Source organism: Eubalaena glacialis, chromosome 2 (genome assembly GCF_028564815.1).
Source record: "Eubalaena glacialis isolate mEubGla1 chromosome 2, mEubGla1.1.hap2.+ XY, whole genome shotgun sequence".
In the NCBI taxonomy this organism is placed as follows: domain Eukaryota; kingdom Metazoa; phylum Chordata; class Mammalia; order Artiodactyla; family Balaenidae; genus Eubalaena; species Eubalaena glacialis.
Genome location: NC_083717.1, coordinates 71,500,411 through 71,520,158, shown reverse-complemented (window position 1 = coordinate 71,520,158; position 19,748 = coordinate 71,500,411). Strand labels below are relative to the sequence as shown.

Here is a 19,748-nt window from a genome sequence, read left to right as displayed (position 1 = left end):
GCTTGCTATGAATTACAAAGCTAGTTAATGGCAGAGATGGAACTAGAGTTCAGGTTTTCAGAGTGCTTTTTCCAATCTTACTTTGTAAGCCTCAGTCATTTCTCTATTTCCTGAAAGAAAATTTATTATCAGAATTTAGGAACAATCATTTCTACTTTGGTAGTTTCCATGGTTAGTTGAGATTTGCCTCCTTCGTGAAGGTGTGTTACCATTTTTCTCCCCTCTTCGAGGTCAGGCTTTCTTTCTGTGGCTCCTAAGTGTTTCATAATCCAGGTACGTAGTGGCATTATAACAAGTGCATGTGAATATGCTTCTGCTCCAGGGCACCTGGGCCCTCAGATGTCTCTTCTTCTCATTCAGTTCTCTGCAGTTGAGGTGTCTTCCTTTTCCAAAGTAGAAAACTAAACAGCTTGCTTTCTACAGAGGGAATCAGAATGTTTACATTTCTCTCGTCCTGTTTTGGATCTGTGTTATCCAGATTTTCTCACTGAAAAGAACAGGATGAACAGCATCCAGCCCACAATCACTAATCCCACAGAAAGAAAGTGGGTGGTTCTGCCATATTTGTGAGAACGTTTTCCCAGTAACCCTGTGTATCATTTGGTGTAGAGGGAGAAATATATTGATTCATTCCTCATTTATTGAGTACCCACTGTGTGCCTGGTACTCTTCCAATTCATCTATATTGGAAAACTAAGGGTATGAGAAATTCCGTTTCCCCTTATAAGGCAAGTATAATAGGGTTATATTATCAGGCTACTTTATTTCATTTTGTAGGAACTAAAGGAGAAACATCTTTTTGTAATCCTTGGAATGTAGGCAGTAATACATTCTCTTGATTGCATTTTGTTATTCTACTTTAAGATTCTTTCAAACTAGCTAACAGGTTGTTTAATTATCTGCAAGAAACATAACCCTTTATAAAATACTTAGAAAATATAAATGAATGTGGTTGCAATTTAGAGTAAAGATGATAAGCATTTTTATTTACTTAAATTCTATTAAATAGTAATTATGAAAGTACTATTCTTGGGGAGTTATGTGTGGGTGAGGATTTTTCTGTCAGGTTGGAGAACAATGAACAAAATCTTTCATGACTCAAAGGCAAGGATTTTCATTTTTGTGGGACAGCTTGGATGCCTTGAAAATAGAAGATTTGGATTGTAGAAGTCCCAAGGCTAGTGAAAGCTTCATTTCTGAGTTACAGAGATCAAGTAAAAAATAGGAACTGAGAGAGGTGAATTGCCTTTGTTCTGATGATAGGGAAAAGTAGAGAACAGGGTTTATACTCAAGTGAAAGGTATTGTAGGAAAAATGTTTTTTACAAAAAATACCCTTCTTGGTGAGGTATCATCTATAGATCTCTTGGTTCAACTGGATAATTTGCTGTACGTTATGAGATCTTCCAAGACACTAAAATTTAGGTTCTTTCTACTAAATTTGTATTTGTTTAAGGGTGGAGGGCAGAAGCTGGTACACCCCACATAGAGGACGACTTTGGATAGCAGCCACAGCCAAAAGACCCTCTCCTCAAGAAGTTTCAGAACTCCAGACTACATATCTTCTCCTTCGTGGGAAAGGTAACGGCCATATATTCTTCTAATTTCAGTCTTACTTTGTGGAGAGAAGTCATTGATGTTCATCTTCTTTCACCTCCTTCTTCCTGTGGCTTTTTTGTGGGTTTTTTTGGCTGAAAGGGACTTTAAACTTTGTGTTTGTTTGTTTGTTTGTTTAGTAGCAAATCATGGACAGCTGTTCAAAACATTAATTCACCAAACAGTACAAATAAAAATATCCGTTCCCAACACCAGAAATCAACCAACTAGTCTTAATTTTCTACATTTTTTTTTTTTATGAGAGTAAAATAACTACTATAAATTCTGGGATCTTTAGATTGGGAAGAACAACCACAAATAAGACTTTTTATTATTGGAAGTAACTCAAATAGACATCTGCTATTGGATTTGGACAGATCAAAGTTGGTTGACTTAAGCAGTGAGTTTTGACAGTCACCCCAAACACTCAGTTTGGATCCTAAAAAACACTTCTGACCCTTGGATGTCTTGGCGTCCTTCCTCTTATTCAGCCCATACAGTAGTTTTGAAGGTAAAATGAGAGGATAATTACAGAACCACCTTTAAAAGTTAAGAAACCAAGCTTTAGGAATCAAAAGTGTATGTTTCCTTAAAAATGCGTTTCTGTTTTGACTGGTATGACTGGGTTCTTTTATTTATTTATTTATTTATTTATTTTTATTTTTATTATTATTATTATTTGGGGGGGTGTGCACCTGCAGCATTCAGGATCTTAGTTCCCTGACCAGGGATCGAACCCATGCCCTCTGCAGTGGAAGTGCAGAGTCTTAACCACTGGACCGCCAGGGAAGTCCCTGGGTTCTTTTAAATTCATGTTTTGACATTCTTATGTTTCTTAACTGCATTTTTATGTTTTTCTCTTGACACCTCAAGCTTGTTTCCAGAACCCGTCACCACCAAACTCTAGTCTGATCCAGTTGGGTATAGTGGAATTGATTTGTTTCGAGTGAAGTTGTGGGGTCCTTGAACTTCAATGGTATGAGGCTTATTTTCCTATAGTTTAGGATGTGGATAGTGGACTAAGCCAGCTACTCACTAAATGTTTTGCTAAAATACAAACAGTTGTGCCAAGTAAAAAGCCTCATTGTTTTCCTTATGTCCATAAATAGATAATAGAGAAAGCGATTTGTTCAGAATTGAAGACAGATTTGTGAGTTCCAGGGTCACAAAGAAGAAATTTATGTAATCCTTCTGTTATTCTCGATTTAGATGTGGAATTTCCCAATGACTATCCATCAGGTTGTCTTCTGGGCTGTGTGGACCTAACTGACTGCTTGTCCCAGAAGCAGTTTAAGAATCAGGTGAGTAAAGAGTATTTCTCTGGGACAGATGCTTTGTTTGCCACAGTAGCTGACCTGTAGGTCCTTCAACTCAGAGTATCCTGTAGATAGTAAGGAGCTAGAAACTGAATTTAGACATGTGAGGAGAATCTTCTAAGGAGGGAATATTGGGGAGAGAAAAGACCATGGGAGAAATGGAAAAAATTTAGTGATGCTTTGGTTCCTAGTGTGTGGAGGACTGGTACATATACATTTCTGCCTAAAAAGCTATTGCCACAATCCAGCTAATAGTGTAGAGTCCTCGTCCCTTAATAAAACTTCTGCTCTTGGCAAAGAAATCCTTCGTTATTCCTTGAATTATTTCAATTAGGTAGTGGGAATGGTAGAATTTGTTATTACTTACTCTGGAACGTTTGGTCCAGACCAGAGAATTCATGAAAGACAAGTATGTTTGAACTCTGATTGCCTGGACCGTGCCAGCTTTGGGTGTGTGTGTGTGTTTGTATGTACATATTGTATGTATGTATTTTTATTTATTTTGATTACTGAAGATTGAACTGACGTAACTAGAGTACATTTTTGAACAGCAGAGGGAGCTGAAGGACTTTAGCTTAATTGGAAAATTCTTGAAATTTAGAACCTTATGTTTAGTCTAGCAGGAATCCAAAGTGGGAAAGTCCATCCTTAAAGCCTAAAAAGTCTTACCTAACAGTATGGTTTTCCTGTTTTTTGAACAGTTACTTTACGCAATAGCGGTTCCATCACTGTGCTTAAGAACATATTCTTCAGCTTAATTTTCTCAGTAAATTCTTTGCTTTGCAGACTCTTCTGTGCCTTTCATTACTGCTATTAGTGTCTGCTTTTTTTTTTTTTAATAGGTGTATTTATTTATTTATTTATTTTTGGCTGCATTAGGTCTTCGTTGCTGCACGCAGGCTTTCTCTAGTTGCGGTGAGCGGGGCCTACTCTTCATTGCGGTGCGCAGGCTTCTCGTTGCAGTGGCTTCTCTTGTTGCTTCGCACGGGCTCCAGACACACGGGCTTCAGTAGTTATGGCACACGGGCTCAGTAGTTGTGGCTCGCGGGCTCTAGAGCACAGGCTCAGTAGTTGTCGCACACGGGCCCAGTTGCTCCACGGCATGTGGGATCTTCCCGGACCAGGGTTTGAACCCGTGTCCCCTGCATTGGCAGGCAGATTCTTAACCACTGCGCCACCAGGGGAGTCCCAGTGTCTGCTTTAAAAAAACAAAACAAAACAAAATACTGTTCCCATCCATCTCACTCCCTCTGTTCATTCCTCACAGGTTTTAGCCAGTAATTATTATCCCTCTAGTTTTCTGTCTCTATTCTTTTTTTTTTTATGCCGCGCCGTGCGGCATGCATGATCTTAGTTCCCCGACCAGGGATCTGCACTGGGAGCACAATCTGAACCACTGGACCACCAGGGAAGTCCCTGTAGTTTTCTGTCTTTCATTTTCTTGTGGATTGCCTCCTCAGCCGTTTTCTGATTACTTTATGTATATGAGTACAGTGCTTGCGTTTTGGTGTGAATTTTGTGTGTTTTTTTTTTAACATCTTTATTGGAGTATAATTGCTGTACAATGGTGTGTTAGTTTCTGCTGTATAACAAAGTGTGAATTTTGACTCCAACCCTTTTGTTCTGCTCTTAGTACCTGATCTAGACCTAGGCAAAAGTGTAGATACATGGAGGCCCTTTGTTTTCCACAACCTTGTGCCTGTTCTGTCTATCTATGGACCTTTTGCTGATTTTTTTCAATGTCTTCTTTCCTCTCCTCCCTTTTTTTCATTCTAGAAGTAATAATTGTAAAAATTCCTTACATTGGTGTAGGCTTTACAGTTTTAGAGACTCATGAAGAGCTTAGTATCACTTGATGTATTATATTTTCTTATGAGGATATTTGCATTCTGAAAGAGAACTGAGGAGCATCTGGCAGTGTGGGTGGTGTTTTGGCCAGGGGCCTTCCCTTACTTTCTCATTTGTTTATCAAGCAGACCACCACTTGATACAAGGTCAAATGAATTCAATTTCTAGGCAGTTAACCAATCTTCTTTCTGCCACAAATTTGTGTTGAGAAGGGTAGGGGGCTGTAATCCTAATCTATAGAGTACCACAAGGCTTATGGGAATTAGAAATATAATTAACAAAACAAATCTTTTTGGTTTCTCAAGGGTACCTCTCTTTCAGGTCAGCATGATACTCCTACCTGAGCTTATATTCTGTCTTTTATCCTGAGGATGCTGAGGGCAGCACATAGACGTGTAGGAATCCTCCCATATGTTCCCAGCTGGAGGTCTTGGCAACTCTTTATGAATTTCCCTGATGTGTATGACATTAGAATATACTAAAATGCCAAAAGCCACGAGGTTTCATCATACAGGAGTCCCATATCCATTTTCCCTATGGTCAGCTTTTCTGTGGCTTTTCCCCATTGTTTCTTTTCTGTGTTTGAGAGTAGCACATGAATGTGTTCAGAATTGATATTAGCCCTATTTGGGGATTATTTATTGAGTAAGGATCTTACCACTTTTAAAGGTCGTAGCTTTGGTATTTGGCTGTCTTTTGGAAAATGTCTCGAGCACCTTTGGTAATCTACCTGTCTCTGTTTGAGCTAGGGTTCTGTGATGTAAGAATTGTGATTGCTTAGTCTGTTTTACCAATGTTCAAGTTTTTTCAAGAATGAGTTGAGAGTTTAGGAGTAATACCCCTAGACTAGCATTCCCCAAACTATTCCATGGCATAGGTGTTCTCTGGAAAAAAAGGGGGGTGAGGGGTTTCTGTTGACACACACATTTGGAAAATTTATTTGGATTAAACAAATTTGTTTGTTTACGGCAGAATTTCTCAGAGCCCTGAATGTGCTGCTGTGCATTTTGACTCTGATACAATTCTCTGATTTATCTGGTGGATGTAATATGCAGTGTTCTCATACCTTTCTGACCACAACAGCCCCCACCAACATATTTGCATACTGGTATCTTGTGGTATATATATAGTTAGCAAGTGCTAGCCTAAGTATGTTTGGGTTTTTTTGTCCTCATAGGTCAGTTCACTGAGGGAGAATGATCCAGGAAACAGTTAAACAGTTTCCTGACTTATGTCTTCTTTATGCATCTTCACACTCATTCCTCATCACCCAGCTGAATTGCATTTTCCGTTTTTTTTTTTTTTTTTTTACTCTTTTGGCTGCACTGCGGGGCCTGCGGGATCTTAGTTCCCTGACCAGGGATCGAAACCGTGCCTCCTGAAGTGGAAGTGCGGAGTCCTAACCTCTGGACTACCAGGGAAGTCCCGTATTTTCTTTGAAACCCAGTGTGGATCTAGTAATTTTTATTTCAACTGAAACTAATCTCCTGTGTGACTTGGAACCATGTTTTAATTCTCCATCTTGTTCCTAACTTTTTCCTTCCCCAAAGAAACTCAGTAATTTACTTCCTGACCTTTCATTCTTGGCCTTTCTTTGATAAGTTAAAATATACTAAGCCCTCACTATTTTTTGGCATAGTGTGATCATTTAGTTTCTTAAAAAAAAAATAACAGAAAAGGTTTTATTAGTGGTTGTTTAAAATCAAGTGCAGCACACTGTAAGTGGCTTTAAAAATATGTGCTTAAAGTGCTTTCCCCTGAGCTAAGAACTCATCTTCCTTTTATCTTCTGAAAGTAGTATGGCTGGCATGGCCGATTTGTGCCAGAAAAAAATCCTGCTAGACCATCAGTCCTCCTGAGTAATGGCAGGGGATCTACCTAAACAAGGTAGGAATGATACAGCAAAGGCTGTAGGCTCAACTCAGGAAAGAAAGGTAGACGAGAGCCATCTAGTTAAAACTTCTCCTGTACTCCCCTGGAAGAAGCGCATGCCTTGCCAGGGTTTTATCTGCCAGCAGCAGATGTAAGCTCTCAAAAACAGCAGGGAGGATGTTGACTGCAACAATGCATCAAGGCTGTGGTTTGTAACCTCAATAGTAAGGCAGTTAAAACCTTTTTTTTAACAAAGACATTTTGATTGCCAAATCCATAACCATTAGCAGCTGTGGTTTGAACAGTTCTCTAGACCTAACAAGTTGTCAAACAGAAAGTTGAGTTGGTGGCTTTTGTTTCTATGTGTCTGTATTGTGTTTGTGCTATTTATATCTCTGCCTTCAATAGAAAATCTGATTTGTCTGAAATCTCTGAGGTCATTGATTATTCTACTTCTTTTGTACTGAATCCATTCTTCTCCTGCCAGCTTACTGACCTTTTAGTCCATTTGATCTTATGGCTTTTGTAATAGCCAAGATCCTGTATTTAAGGAATTACGCTGAGGCAGTTCTACTGCTGGGTGCCTACAAATTGACATCAGCAAAAGAATTACTGTCTTCCAGTGGGGAAGAGTGTATTACTTGTTCCTTTTTATATGAGTATCCATGCGATACAGATCTTCAGGAAGATTGCTTATATCACTTCATGTGTGGAAATCATCGGCTTCTATCACCAAAGGATTGTCTGAGAGATGAGAAATTAGAGAATGAAGGAAATAATAGTCAGTATTCAAACCAGGCATTGGCGTTGAAAAATGCAGAGTCCCCAAATTCTCTTTTAAATTATGTGAAAATGTCCTCTCTGTTTTACTAAGAAAACCTGCCAATTCATAGACCTAAAATGTATGATTCCTAAGGGATTGTGAGGGCTGCATCTGAGACCCAACAAAGGGGGGAACTGTGTGTCTGCAACAGCTAGCCCAACCCTAAGCAGTTCTTTAACATCATAGCTCACTTGAGGGAGACAGGGAATGTATTTTCAGAATTCTCATGAAGACTAGAATATTTATTTGAGTTTCTAGGTCAGAACAGACTGTCTTTAGAGTTGTTTGCAACCTGGGTATCAAGTGCCCACTTGATGAGTTGAGGACAGCCATGCTCATTTTTAAATAATCCAGGAAGCATTATGCTTTCTGTTTCTTTTTTTTTAATTTTTTAAAAAATATATTTATTTATTTATATGGCTGCGTTGGGTCTTTGTCGCTGCATGCGGGCTTTCTCTAGTTGCGGCGAGCGGGGGCTACTCTTCGTTGCGGTGCGCAGGCTTCTCATTGCGGTGGCTTGCGAAGGCTCTCATTGTGCCACCAGGGAAGTCCCATGCTTTCTGTTTCTTATCCTGAAGTGAAGAAGGGAATATTAACACTCTTGTGCATTTATGTAAATTCTTTAATGTTTAGCTTTACATCTGAAAATGAACTTATAATTCGTAAGATTTTCTTAATTATTTATAGATCAGTAAATACTTGAGTGCCTACCATAAATCAGACATTGTTTTAGACACTAAGAGAAATAAAAAGGTGAATCAGCCATGGGTTCTGTCCTCAGAATGTTTGAAAGACCACTAGGTAGATAAGATATGTATACAACCAAATTTGTAAACAACCAAACACAAAATAAAAAGCAAAGATAACTGTCTTAAGAGAAGTAAGGACTGCCTCTGAGGAATTTAAAGGAGGGAAAGTTTGCTTCCAGGTGGGAGGAAGACTTCAGAATGTGGCTTTTTTTTTTGTTTTCCCTACGGGGACTCAGTATTTCTTCAGGATAGATTCTGAGAAGTAGAACTTAAGGGTCTAAGATACATACATTTAAACTTTGATACAAACTGGTAAGTTACCATTCTTAAAGAGGGATCTAATTTAAAATTCCACCGATGGTGTGAGTCTTTCCTATACCAATACCCTGACCAAAACTGGTTATTAATAATCAATTTAGGGCTTCCCTGGTGGCGCAGTGGTTAAGAATCCACCTGCCAATGCAGGGGACACAGGTTCGAGCCCTGCTCCGGGAAGATCCCACATGCCACGGAGCAACTAAGCCCGTGCGCCACAACTACTGAGCCTGCGCTCTAGAACCCGCGAGCCACAACTGCTGAGCCTGAGTGCCACAACTACTGAAGCCCGCGCGCCTAGAGCCTGTGCTCTGCAACAGGAGAAGCCACCCAATGAGAAGCCCGGGCACTGCAACTAAGAGTAGCCCCCACTCACTGCTTAGCCTGCGTGCATCAACAAAGACCCAACACAGCCAAAAAAAAAAAAATTAATAATAATAATAATGATCAATTTAATTTCTGCTAATAAGTGGGTGAAAACATATTTTGTTATTTTCATTTAATTTTCCTGATCATTGGTGACATTTATCTTCTCTTCAAATATTTACTAGCCATTTATATATATATATATATTTTTTAATTTGTTTATTTATTTTAGGCTGCGATGGGTCTTCCTTGCTACGCATGGGCTTTCTCTAGCTGCGGTGAGCTGGCTTCTCATTGCAGTGGCTTCTCTTGTTGTGGAGCACGGGCTCTATGCGTGTGGGCTTCAGTAGTGGTGGCACATCGGCTCAGTAGTTGTGGCTCGCGGGCTCTAGAGCGCAGGCTCAGTAGTTGTGGCACACAGGCTTAGTTGCTCCGCGGCATGTGGGATCTTCCTGGACCAGGGCTCGAACCTGTGTCCTCTGCATTGGCAGGCAGTTTCTTATCCACTGTGCCACCAGGGAAGTCCCTATATATTTTTTAAAATTTATTTTTTTATTGAAGTATAGTTGATTTACAATGTTGTGTTAATTTTGGTTGTATAGCAGAGTGACTCGGTTATACACATATATCCATTCTTTTTTATATTCTTTTCCATTATGGTTTATCCCAGGATATTGAATATAGTTCCCTGTGCTATACAGTAGGACCTTGTTGTTTATCCATTCTATTGGGTAGGCCAAAAAGTTCGTTCGGGTTTTTGTACAATGTTACTGGACAACCCGAACGAACTTTTTGGCCAACCCAATATATGTAATAGTTTGCGTCTACTAACCCCAAACTCCTAGTCCATCCCTCCCCCACCCATCCTCCCCCTTGGCAACCACAGGTCTGTTCTCTATGTCTGTGAGTCTGTTTCTGTTTCGTAGATAGGTTCACTTGTGCCATATTTTAGATTCCACATAAAAGTGATATCATACGGTATTTGTCTTTCTCTTTCTGACTTACTTCACTTAGTATGATAATCTCTAGTTGCATCCATGTTGCTGCAAATGGCATTATTTTGCTCTTTTTTATGGCTGAGTAGTATTCCATTGTATGTATGTACCACATCTTCTTTATCCACTCATCTGTCAGTGGACATTTAGGTTGTTTCCACGTCTTGGCTATTGTAAATAATGCTGCTATGAACATAGGAGTGCATGTATCTTTTTGAATTATGGTTTTGTCCAGGTATGTGCCCAGGAGTGGGATTGCTGAATCATATGGTAATTCTGTTTTTAGTTTTCTGAGGAACCTCATACTGTTTTGAATAGTGGCTGCATCAGCTTAAATTCCCACCAACAGTGTAGAAGGGTTCCTTTTTCTCCATACCCTCTCCAGCATTTGTTATTTGTAGACTTTTTAATGATGGCCATTCTGACTGGTGTGAGGTGGTAGTTCATTGTAGTTGTGATTTGCATTTCTCTAATAATTAGCAATGTTGAACATCTTAGGAATGTGGCTTTTGAATTAGCCTTGAAGCGTATTAATGATAAAATCTATCACTTTTTGATCAGTTATTATGTGCCAGACCTATTACGTATGTTATTTTCTAATCCTCACAACAACTTGATACCAAGCAAGGTATCATTACTCCTCTTTTAGAGATGAGAGAACTTAAGACTCAGAGTTAAGATAACTTGTGTATTGTCAGTCAGTAAATGGTAGAATTGGGGTTGCTGTTCAAGTCTTCCTCCTTCCATGGTAGGAAAGCATATTCTAAGGGAGAGGGAGTAATGTGAGGTGGAAAATCATGGGCCTGTATGGAGAATAATAGCAGACCACTTTGTTGAATGGAAAGGTATGTTGTGGTCAGATGGTAGATAGCTTTGAGTGATAGGCTACAGAGGTAAGACTTTTTTCTCTAGTCCGTTGTGGGATTGGGGAGGGGTGTTTTGAAGGTCATTGGAGCCAGAAAATGAATCTGGCAGCAATGTGGAAGATGGATTGCAGTGAAGAGACTGAAGGTGGGAAGTCTAGTGACTAGACACTTGTCATCCAGGTTGGATATACCTTCCTATGTCTCCATGCTTTTGTCCCCCATGAGAGTTCTATTCATTCTTTGAAAGAGCTCAGGTGTCCCTGTCTCCTGTAGAGTCTTCTCTGACCTCAACCCATTTCCTCCCTGACAGGATTAATCACTTCCTTCTCTGGGCTACTGTGTTCATATTTCTTTTTACATTTTTCACCTTTTTTTTTTTCTTTTTGGTAATTATATGTTCACATGTAGTTCCTTTAGGTCACCATCTATGTCAGCTCACCTTCTTGTCTCCGGTGTCCTAGCATATAGCTTGGCACTTAGTAGATGTTCACTTAATGGTGGTGACAATAAATTGAGGGGCAGGCACTGGTTGATATATGAAAAGCCTTAAATGCTATGTTAAAGAATTTGACTTGTATTCTGAAGGCAACCATGTAAGTGATGTAATAAGATAATAAGATGTACATTTTAGAAAGATTGTTCTGGCAGCAGCAGGAAAGATGGACTGGATGAGGCAAGCCTGAAAACAAGTAGATGAGTTAGGAAATTATCATGATTGTCCAGGTGGAGGCATGATGGAGGCCAGCAACAATGCTCTGGCAGTTGAGTTGGAAAGAAAGGAACAGATGTTTGAAATGTTTAGGAGATAAAATCTATAGGACTTGGTGATTTGATTGGATGTGAAGGGTGAGAGAAAGAAGTCTAAGATAAACTTTGGTTTCTGGCTGTGGTGAGGGGCTAAATGGTAGTACCATTAGTCTAGATGGGGTATACATAAGAAGAGAATTTTCTTTTAAGGAAAATGACTTTTTAAAATAAAGGAGCTGTGTGGCAAAGGAAGCCTGTATTGTAGCAGTAAAGGAGAGATGTTCTGTAGTATGTGATCACCATACAAAAATCAGTTTTTCTATGATTTTTCATTTGGACTTTTAAAAATATTTTAATCTGTTTTGTTCTAAAACACATGTTATTTGATAAAGAGGTATTGTTGCTGTTAATAACACTATATTACTTGATAATGATCTTACCTTGATATGTTAACTCGTGTCAAAGGATTCGCTGAGCTCTCCCTCAGTAGTTGTTCTCAGTTGAGTCAGACGAGTCATTGGGAGATAAAAATCTAAAATTGGCAGAGCGCTTAACACAAGAGGAGTCTTAGCATTCTGAGATATTAGGGTAGATTTGAATGGTTAAGAACCTTACAATGTAGTATCTTTAATTAAGAGCAATTTTCTTTTGGTTCTTACTAGTTTAAGTTGGAGTGAAAGCCTGCTATATGCAAATTAACACCAAAAAAAATTGTCATGAAAAAACAACAACAACAACAACAACAAAACACAAAAATAATTGTCATGAATGGGTGATTCCCATTTAGGTCTTGAAGAATCAGGGCAGAAAATCTATGAGGTTAATTTTAGAGAAAATATAAGTTTTTGGGTTCTTTTGTGTGTGGAGGTTTCAGTATAGATAGGATTCCCAAGGGCACAGAAAGTCACACTGGGACCAAGATACCAATGCTGTGTGCTTCAACCAGATCACCTTCCACAAGTGTCTGGAAGACCCAAAAGCTGCATCTTGCTTATCCCTTATTCCTCTTACCTGGAGCAAATATGGATGGTCTCTGTAGCATTGAGCTGGAACCCTCTGTATTTGCTACTAGGCACATAATTTGCACTGGGTACTGGTACATGAGTTCAGCTATCCCACTTAGGGCCAATTGGCATGATCTTTATCCAACTCCAGTCAAATATGCAGTAGTCATCTCATCGAAGTATCATGATCAATATGTTAACTCTGATGTGAGAAAACTCTTATCCTCCAGTATAGTGGGGCCCAAGGTACTAGTTATCCTGTAAACACCTTGAATTGCTTTGAAGGAAAATGAGAACTATTTTTTTTTTTAATGAGAACTATTTATCAGAGAACGCAGTTGCTGTCAGGATATGCTTCTTTGGATCTGTTGTGCTTGTGGCCTTTTTATCATACTCATTTCCTTCTCTCTTTCTGAGTATTATCACCTCAATCTTCTTGGAGTTGGTTTTCAGCTAACTAGATTTCAGAGCCTAATTTCATGTCCTATCTAGTTCCTCAAAGTTCAGACCAAGAAAACCTACAGCAAATATATGTTCTTTGTCCATGAGTTTCTTCTTAAATGTTTGCTTTAGCTGTTAGTCCTCTGGAGACAGGTGTAAGATTTACATATAGGTCATCTGGGGATTTGTTGGGAAGAGTGACATCATTTAGGACTTTCTGATCATTTCAGTACGAGGATTAAATGGAGGCTTGTGGAGTTGGTGAAAATGCCCACTTGGCTCTGAGTCAGTAGTGGTTGCCAAAAACCACTAAACTTTTTTTTTCTCTTATGAAAATGGCAAGAGAAATGTTTTCTAGATGACTGGTGAACAATTTCCCTCTGGATTGGAGAAGAAAATGGCTGTTTAGTAGTTAATTATCTGTTGTGTTAGACAGCTATGAAACTTATGAGGCATGAAAGAAGAGTAGGCCCACCTCCCGCAATCGTCAGGCTGGAAACCAGGTGATAGGAGTCATGTTATTTTTTTTTTTTAATTTTTATTTTATTTATTTATTTATTTATTTATGGCTGTGTTGGGTCTTCGTTTCTGTGCGAGGGCTTTCTCTAGTTGTGGCAAGCGGGGGCCACGCTTCATCACGGTGCGCGGGCCTCTCACTGTCGCGGCCTCTCTTGTTGCGGAGCACAGGCTCCAGACGCGCAGGCTCAGTAATTGTGGCTCACGGGCCCAGTTGCTCCGCAGCATGTGGGATCTTCCCAGACCAGGGCTCGAACCCGTGTCCCCTGCATTGGCAGGCAGATTCTCAACCACTGCGCCACCAGGGAAGCCCAGGAGTCATGTTATTGAAGGCAAGAACAGCAGCGTCCTGAGGAGTCTATTACTGAATTTAAATGGTTGCTTTGAGTTTCTTGGTCTTATAACCCACATTCCCTATCCTATCTATTGTGCCATCTCAGTGACCCTTAGTCTAGCATCCTCTCTAAATTGGATATGACATCGAGAGTTTATTCACGTTCTTCACAAATATGAACCTCCTTTTTCTTAATTTACTCTTTCTTTGAGTCAGCTGCATTTTAGTCTTTTGACTTTCAAACCAAAAATCCCTTTCTTGTAAGTCTTGTTGGTGTTTAATGTGGTCTGTCATGTCTAAGACCCAGTTGCAGAGATTATACTTTTTTGCAGGTACTGAGGCTCTGCCAAGCTGACTTTGCTTTAATGCATTTTACCGTGAAAAATAATCCTTTCTCCCAACACATAGGCCTTACTTTTCTTTATTCCTGTAGGCTTCTTTGCACTTCAGCTCTGTTTCTTGTAAGCCTCCTGAAGTTTAGTGATCGACCTTGGGAAAAGGAATATTCACATGAAACTTGCATTTAGATTCAGCTGGGAAAGTTGATTTTAGTTTTTATCTTTATTGTAAGGCATGAATGGGTCCAAGGAACCTCTTGTTCTATAATTTCATTTATCCATCATTTTTCCCATTATTTGACATTTTCTTACTCTGTTAATATATGTCAGGGTAGTTTTCATTAAACATAGGGCCTTACTGGCCATTTGCCAAGACACAAAAGTTCTAATTTAGCTTGAGGGATAACAGGTTACAGAGTAGCACCTGCTTTTATCTAGAGTTTAGTCCTAAGAGTGTCCAGTTCCCAGCATGTGCATATTTAGCATGGTTAAGATAACTTAAAAGCACAAGTTGGTAAATTTTTTTGTTCTTTCATCCAACAAATATTTATTGATTGCCTACTATGTGCCAGGCATGATTCTAGGTGCTGAGGAGTAAACGAAACAGACAAAAGATCCCTGCCTTTGTGGAGCTTTTATCCTAGTAAGGAAAGTCCAAATTTAAAAATTTAAGTAAGTGAATTACATAGTATCAGATGATGGTAAGTGCTGTAGAAAAAAAAATAAGGTAGGAGATGGGGGTTAAGAGTGCCAGAAGACCCACTACGAAGTTGACATATAAACAAAGTCCTGAAGAAAGAGAGAGGAAACCATGTAGATACCTAGCAGGGAAAGCATCCCAGGAAGAGAGGTAAGCAAGTACAAACATCCAGAGGCAGGAACAAGGAAGCCTGTGTGGCTGGAGTGGAAAGTGGGGAGAGTAGTAGGAGAAGGCATCAGAGAGGAAATGGGGGCCAGATTGTCTAGGGACCTGTAGGTCATAGTGAGGACTTAGTCTTTTATTCTGACTGATGAAAAGCCATTGGAGAGTTTTAAACAGGGGAGTGACATGATCTGATATATTTTTAAAAAATAGCTCAGGCTGCTGTGTTGAGAATAGGCAAGAGGGAGGTTAAGGGCAGAAACAGAGAAACCAATTAGGAAGTTATTGTGGTAATCCAGGGAGACATTGTGATGGCCTGGACCAGGGAAGTAGCAATGGAGGTCTTAAGAAGTGGTGAGTTATTGGGTATCTTTCGAAGGTAGAGTTAACAGGATTTCCCAGCAGGTTGATTGTGGGGTTTTTGGCCTGAACAACTACAAAGATGGAATAGCTATTTATTTTAAAGGGGTATGACTAAGAGAGGGGCAGGTTTGGAAAGGAAATCCAGGACCTTGATTTTTTATTTTATTTTATTTTTATTGTAGTAAATATACATAACATAAACTTACCGTTTAAACTATTTTTAACTGCACAATTCAGGGGTATTAAGTACATTCACAGTGTTGTGCAACCGTCCATCTCCAGAAGTTTTCATCATCTGAAACAGAAACTTTGTACCCAGTGAATACTAACTCCTCTTTCCTCCTTCCCCCAGCCCCTAGTAACCTCTATTATACTTTCTTTCTGTATGAATTTATCTTTTTTTGCTTGTGGGATCTTAGTTCTCCGACCTGGGATTGAACACCAGCCCTGGCAGTGAAAGCACCAAGTCCTAACCACTGGACCACCAGGGAATTCCCGAATTTGTCTATTCTAAGTATCTCACATGAGTAGACTCGTATAATATTTGTCCTTTTGTGTATGGTTTATTTCACTTAGCATAATTTTTCTAGGTTCATTCATGTTGTAGCATGTATCAGAATTTCATTCCTTTTTAAGGCGTAATAATATTCCATTGTATGTATATGCCATATTTTGTTTATCCATTTATCTATCGTTAGACATTTGGATTGTGGAAACCATTGGCTATTGTGAATAATGCTGCAGTGAACATTGGTGTACAAATATCTGAATCCCTACTTTCAGTTCTTTTGAGTATATACCTAGAAGTAGAATTGCTGGATCATACGGTCATTCTACGGTTAACTTTTAGAAGAACCACCGAACTGTTTTTCACAGCAACTGCACCGTTTTACGTTCACACCAGCAATGCATGAGGGTTCCAGTTTCTTCACATCCTTACCCATGCTTGTTATTTTTTCCTGTTTTTTATTTTCGTTTTGTTTTATAATAAGTCATCCTAGTGAGAGTAAAGTGGTATCTCATTGTGGTATTGATTTATATTTACAGGACCTTATTTTTTTCCCGTTTTATTGTGATATAATTGCATATAACACTGTATTAGTTTAAGGTTGTACAACATGAAGATTTGATATATGATCTATATATTGCAAAATGATTACCACAATAAGTTTAGTTAACATCGATCACCTCTCCTAGTTACAAATTCAGGACCTTATTTTTTAACTTTGAGACTGAAGGAAATAGCCAAGGTTGTGAATGTAGAGAGAGATGAGGTCTGAGGTTTGACTCTTGAAGTACTCCAGCATTTAAAGGATGGGGAAATGAGGAGCAGTCAGTGAAGAAGCAACATCGGAAGGAGAATTGTATCCTGGAAGCAAAGTGAGGAATGTGCTCAAGAAGGAGGGAGAGAAGAATTCTGTCAAGTTCTACATAAATCAGTTAAGATGAGAACTGAGAATTGATCATTTGATTTGGCAGCATGGAACTGAACGATAACCTTTACAAGAACAGTTTTGGTGGAGTGATGGGAGTGAAAGCCTCTCTATAGTGAATTCAAGAACAAACAGAAGGAGACGAATTTGAGGCAGAGTGTATAGATAATCTTTTAATGAATCTTGTTTTGAAAGGAATCTGAGAAATGGAGCAGCAGCTGGAGGAGAATGTGGGGTCTGGGGAGTTTCTGTTTTACGGCAGACATTATAGAAAGGATGTTTGTTAATGGGATTGACCCAGTAGAGAGAGAACATTTATTGATGTGGAAGAAAGAGGAGTGAAATGGCTTGTCGTTTTGGAAAAGCAGAGCTGTGAAGTCCTGGCAGGTTTGTCCTCTGCCTTGACACTCTCTAAGTCACAGAGAAGAGAGAGCAGGAAAATCGAAGAGATGTGAATGGTGACTGTTGCTGCTCTGGCCTCTGTAGAATTAGGTTTAAAGAAATTGATGGCAGCCTCTGGTTTTATTTGTCCCAGAGCACCTCAACAGTAACAGCTGACCCTGCTTTTCTTTGCATTCTAAAGATCCAAAGGATAAGGAAAGAAGAAAGTTTCTCCTTCCATCTTTAGTCTTTATTTTCTACCATGAGCATTTTGAATGTTCATGTGAATATAGTTGTGAGTGCCTGTGAATATAAATGTGGCTGATACTTGATATTAAGCTATGTTTTATCAAAGTACATGCCACACCTGTCCCACACAGAAACCCATGGTATGTGGGCAGGACTAAAAGCCACTGTAAATCCCTTCTGTTTCTTCACAGCATTAGAACAGAGTAGTCAGTAAAGAAGTTACCTGTTTATGCTTCCACTAGTTACAGAGACATTTGAATTTTCTTATTTATTTTACTGAAGCCTCCATTTTTACTTTAAAACCTTTCATGTCTTAGAGGACACATCTTAACAGGTGAATAAGAGTGGAAAATAATTTCATACTTTTTAATTACTAGGAGAAAGGCTCCTCCGGTGATGAAGTCTGACCCACAGCCATAGTCAGCTTTTGAGTCGTATTTATCCAACATGCTAAACACAAGACATCCCAAGATAGGAAATAATGAAATACCAGGTCAGTTGGGCATTGCTAGAGAGCACTTACTGCCAACCCCAGTTGTTCCTTAAGTTGTGATTGTGTGGCCAGATAGTCTTACTCCACGTTCTGTGTCTGTCTTTGCAGAAGGAGTAAAAGTCCTAAGTATTCACACAGATTTGTTTTGTGATATGAGATCCAAAGGAGGCTTCTAAGTTATTTTCAGAATTGCTCTACCATTACCTTTTCACCCTAAGTGAGTCTGCAATGCATCCAGCAAAACAACTTTGGCATGTTCATACCTTTCAGAATGAATCATCTTCCTTCCCTTTAGTGAGAGAAGGGCTCTGTTGATTGTGTCTGGCAGAATTTCCACAAATGTTCTATTTTTCTTAAATCTTCCACCGTTTCACTTGAGCTGAACCTGGGGGTGCCTGATGTTCCTGAAGGAGACCTCTGAATCTCCCAACTCACAGTCACTTATATTGAAAGACTAGTCAGTTTTGATTCTCTGGGAAGATGTCAGGCATCTTTTTTTAAGAAGTTGTTTCCATTATAGGAAGTCACAGATGGTGGGCAAAAGACTGTATGAGAATACTGTGCTAAAGCCTGGGGAAAGTTGAAGGTTTGTTCTTGCTTATTGAGCATAATCCTCTTTACCTGACTGTGTAATGGAGAGTACTATTATCAGAATGTTGAGGTGGATTCTGGGACACCCTTTGATCTCCTTGAAATTCAAAATTTGTTCCAACTAGCTTGAACTTTTTATTTTTATATTTCACAGTATCCAGACATGAGTCAAGAATCTGATTCTCCATTTGTTTTCATCTGCACAAATCCCCAGGAAATGATTGTGAAGTTTCCTATTAAAGGAAGTCCAAAAATCTGTAAGTCACAAGCTTTGATGGTCTAATTTTTTTCTTTTTGTCTTGAATCTCACTTGTTTAACTTAAAATTTTTTTTCTCTTTTTACCGTGTTCTATGTCATCTCAAGTATTTGGAGGATTAGTAAAATTCTACTTATCATATACCTGAAACTAACACAACATTGTTAATCAACTATACTTCAATAAAAAAATTCTATTTATCAATAACTTTAATGTTAGGTTAACTACAGTATAGCCTTTCCAAAATATACCTCGATCCACAATTATTGGTATATGAGTGAATCACTCTAAACTTCCATTTAGGACCCCATTAACTTTAAAATCCTATTTGTCAGCCAAAAGAGTACGTTTGCCCCACTGTACTGTTCTTATTAAAGGAAGTATTAAGCCAGTGCCAGTGGCAACATTGTCATTTATCCATCGTTCCTCAGTATTCAATCTGAGAATAAGACTTAACTTTTTAAGTGTCTATTTTTGAATGTCTATTTTGGAGGTACCACTTCCCACTATTCCCTTGATTACTGCTTCCTAGAGCTCTGCTCTAGCCCTCTTGCTTTTCATCCTCTTTTTGAAACCTCCTGATGGTTTTCTTTTCTGTAATGTTTGCTTTTATGTGTTTGTGATTATAGTACCCTCTGCATATTCACTTCTTAGGAAGTGCTTGTGACTTTATTCTTTCAACTTCCAACTCTTCTTCAACTCCCAACTTCTCTTCCTCTGTCTAGTCCTACAGCAGCCTCTTCTATTTCCAAGGAATCTCAAGAAGCATATAGTGGTGTCCTCTTTGCCTAACTTACCTTTTTTTTTTTTTTAATAAATTTATTTATTTTTGGCTGTGTTGGGTCTTCATTGCTGTGTGTAGGCTTTCTCTAGTTGCAGTCAGCGGTGGCTACTTTTTGTTGCAGTGCATAGGCTTCTCATTGTGGTGGCTTCTCCTGTTGTAGAGCACGGGCTCTAGGTGCGCAGGTTTCAGTAGTTGTGGCTCGTGGGCTCT

General features: G+C 39.1%; 1 protein-coding gene across 3 annotated transcripts in view; it reads left to right on the top strand.

Moving 5' to 3' along the window:
• Window positions 1-19,748, top strand: part of TRIP4 (thyroid hormone receptor interactor 4) — a 69,264-nt gene that overhangs the window by 35,580 nt on the left and 13,936 nt on the right. Inside the window, exons 10-12 of one of the 3 annotated variants that reach the window (XM_061182028.1) lie at window positions 1,456-1,580; window positions 2,805-2,896; window positions 18,652-18,754. In XM_061182028.1, coding sequence (XP_061038011.1) covers window positions 1,456-1,580; window positions 2,805-2,896; window positions 18,652-18,754 — 320 coding nt within the window. Of the gene's footprint in view, window positions 1-1,455; window positions 1,581-2,804; window positions 2,897-17,790; window positions 17,867-18,651; window positions 18,755-19,748 lie in introns of those variants that run through there. The other 2 variants (XM_061182030.1, XM_061182029.1) reach the window with 2 other exon arrangements.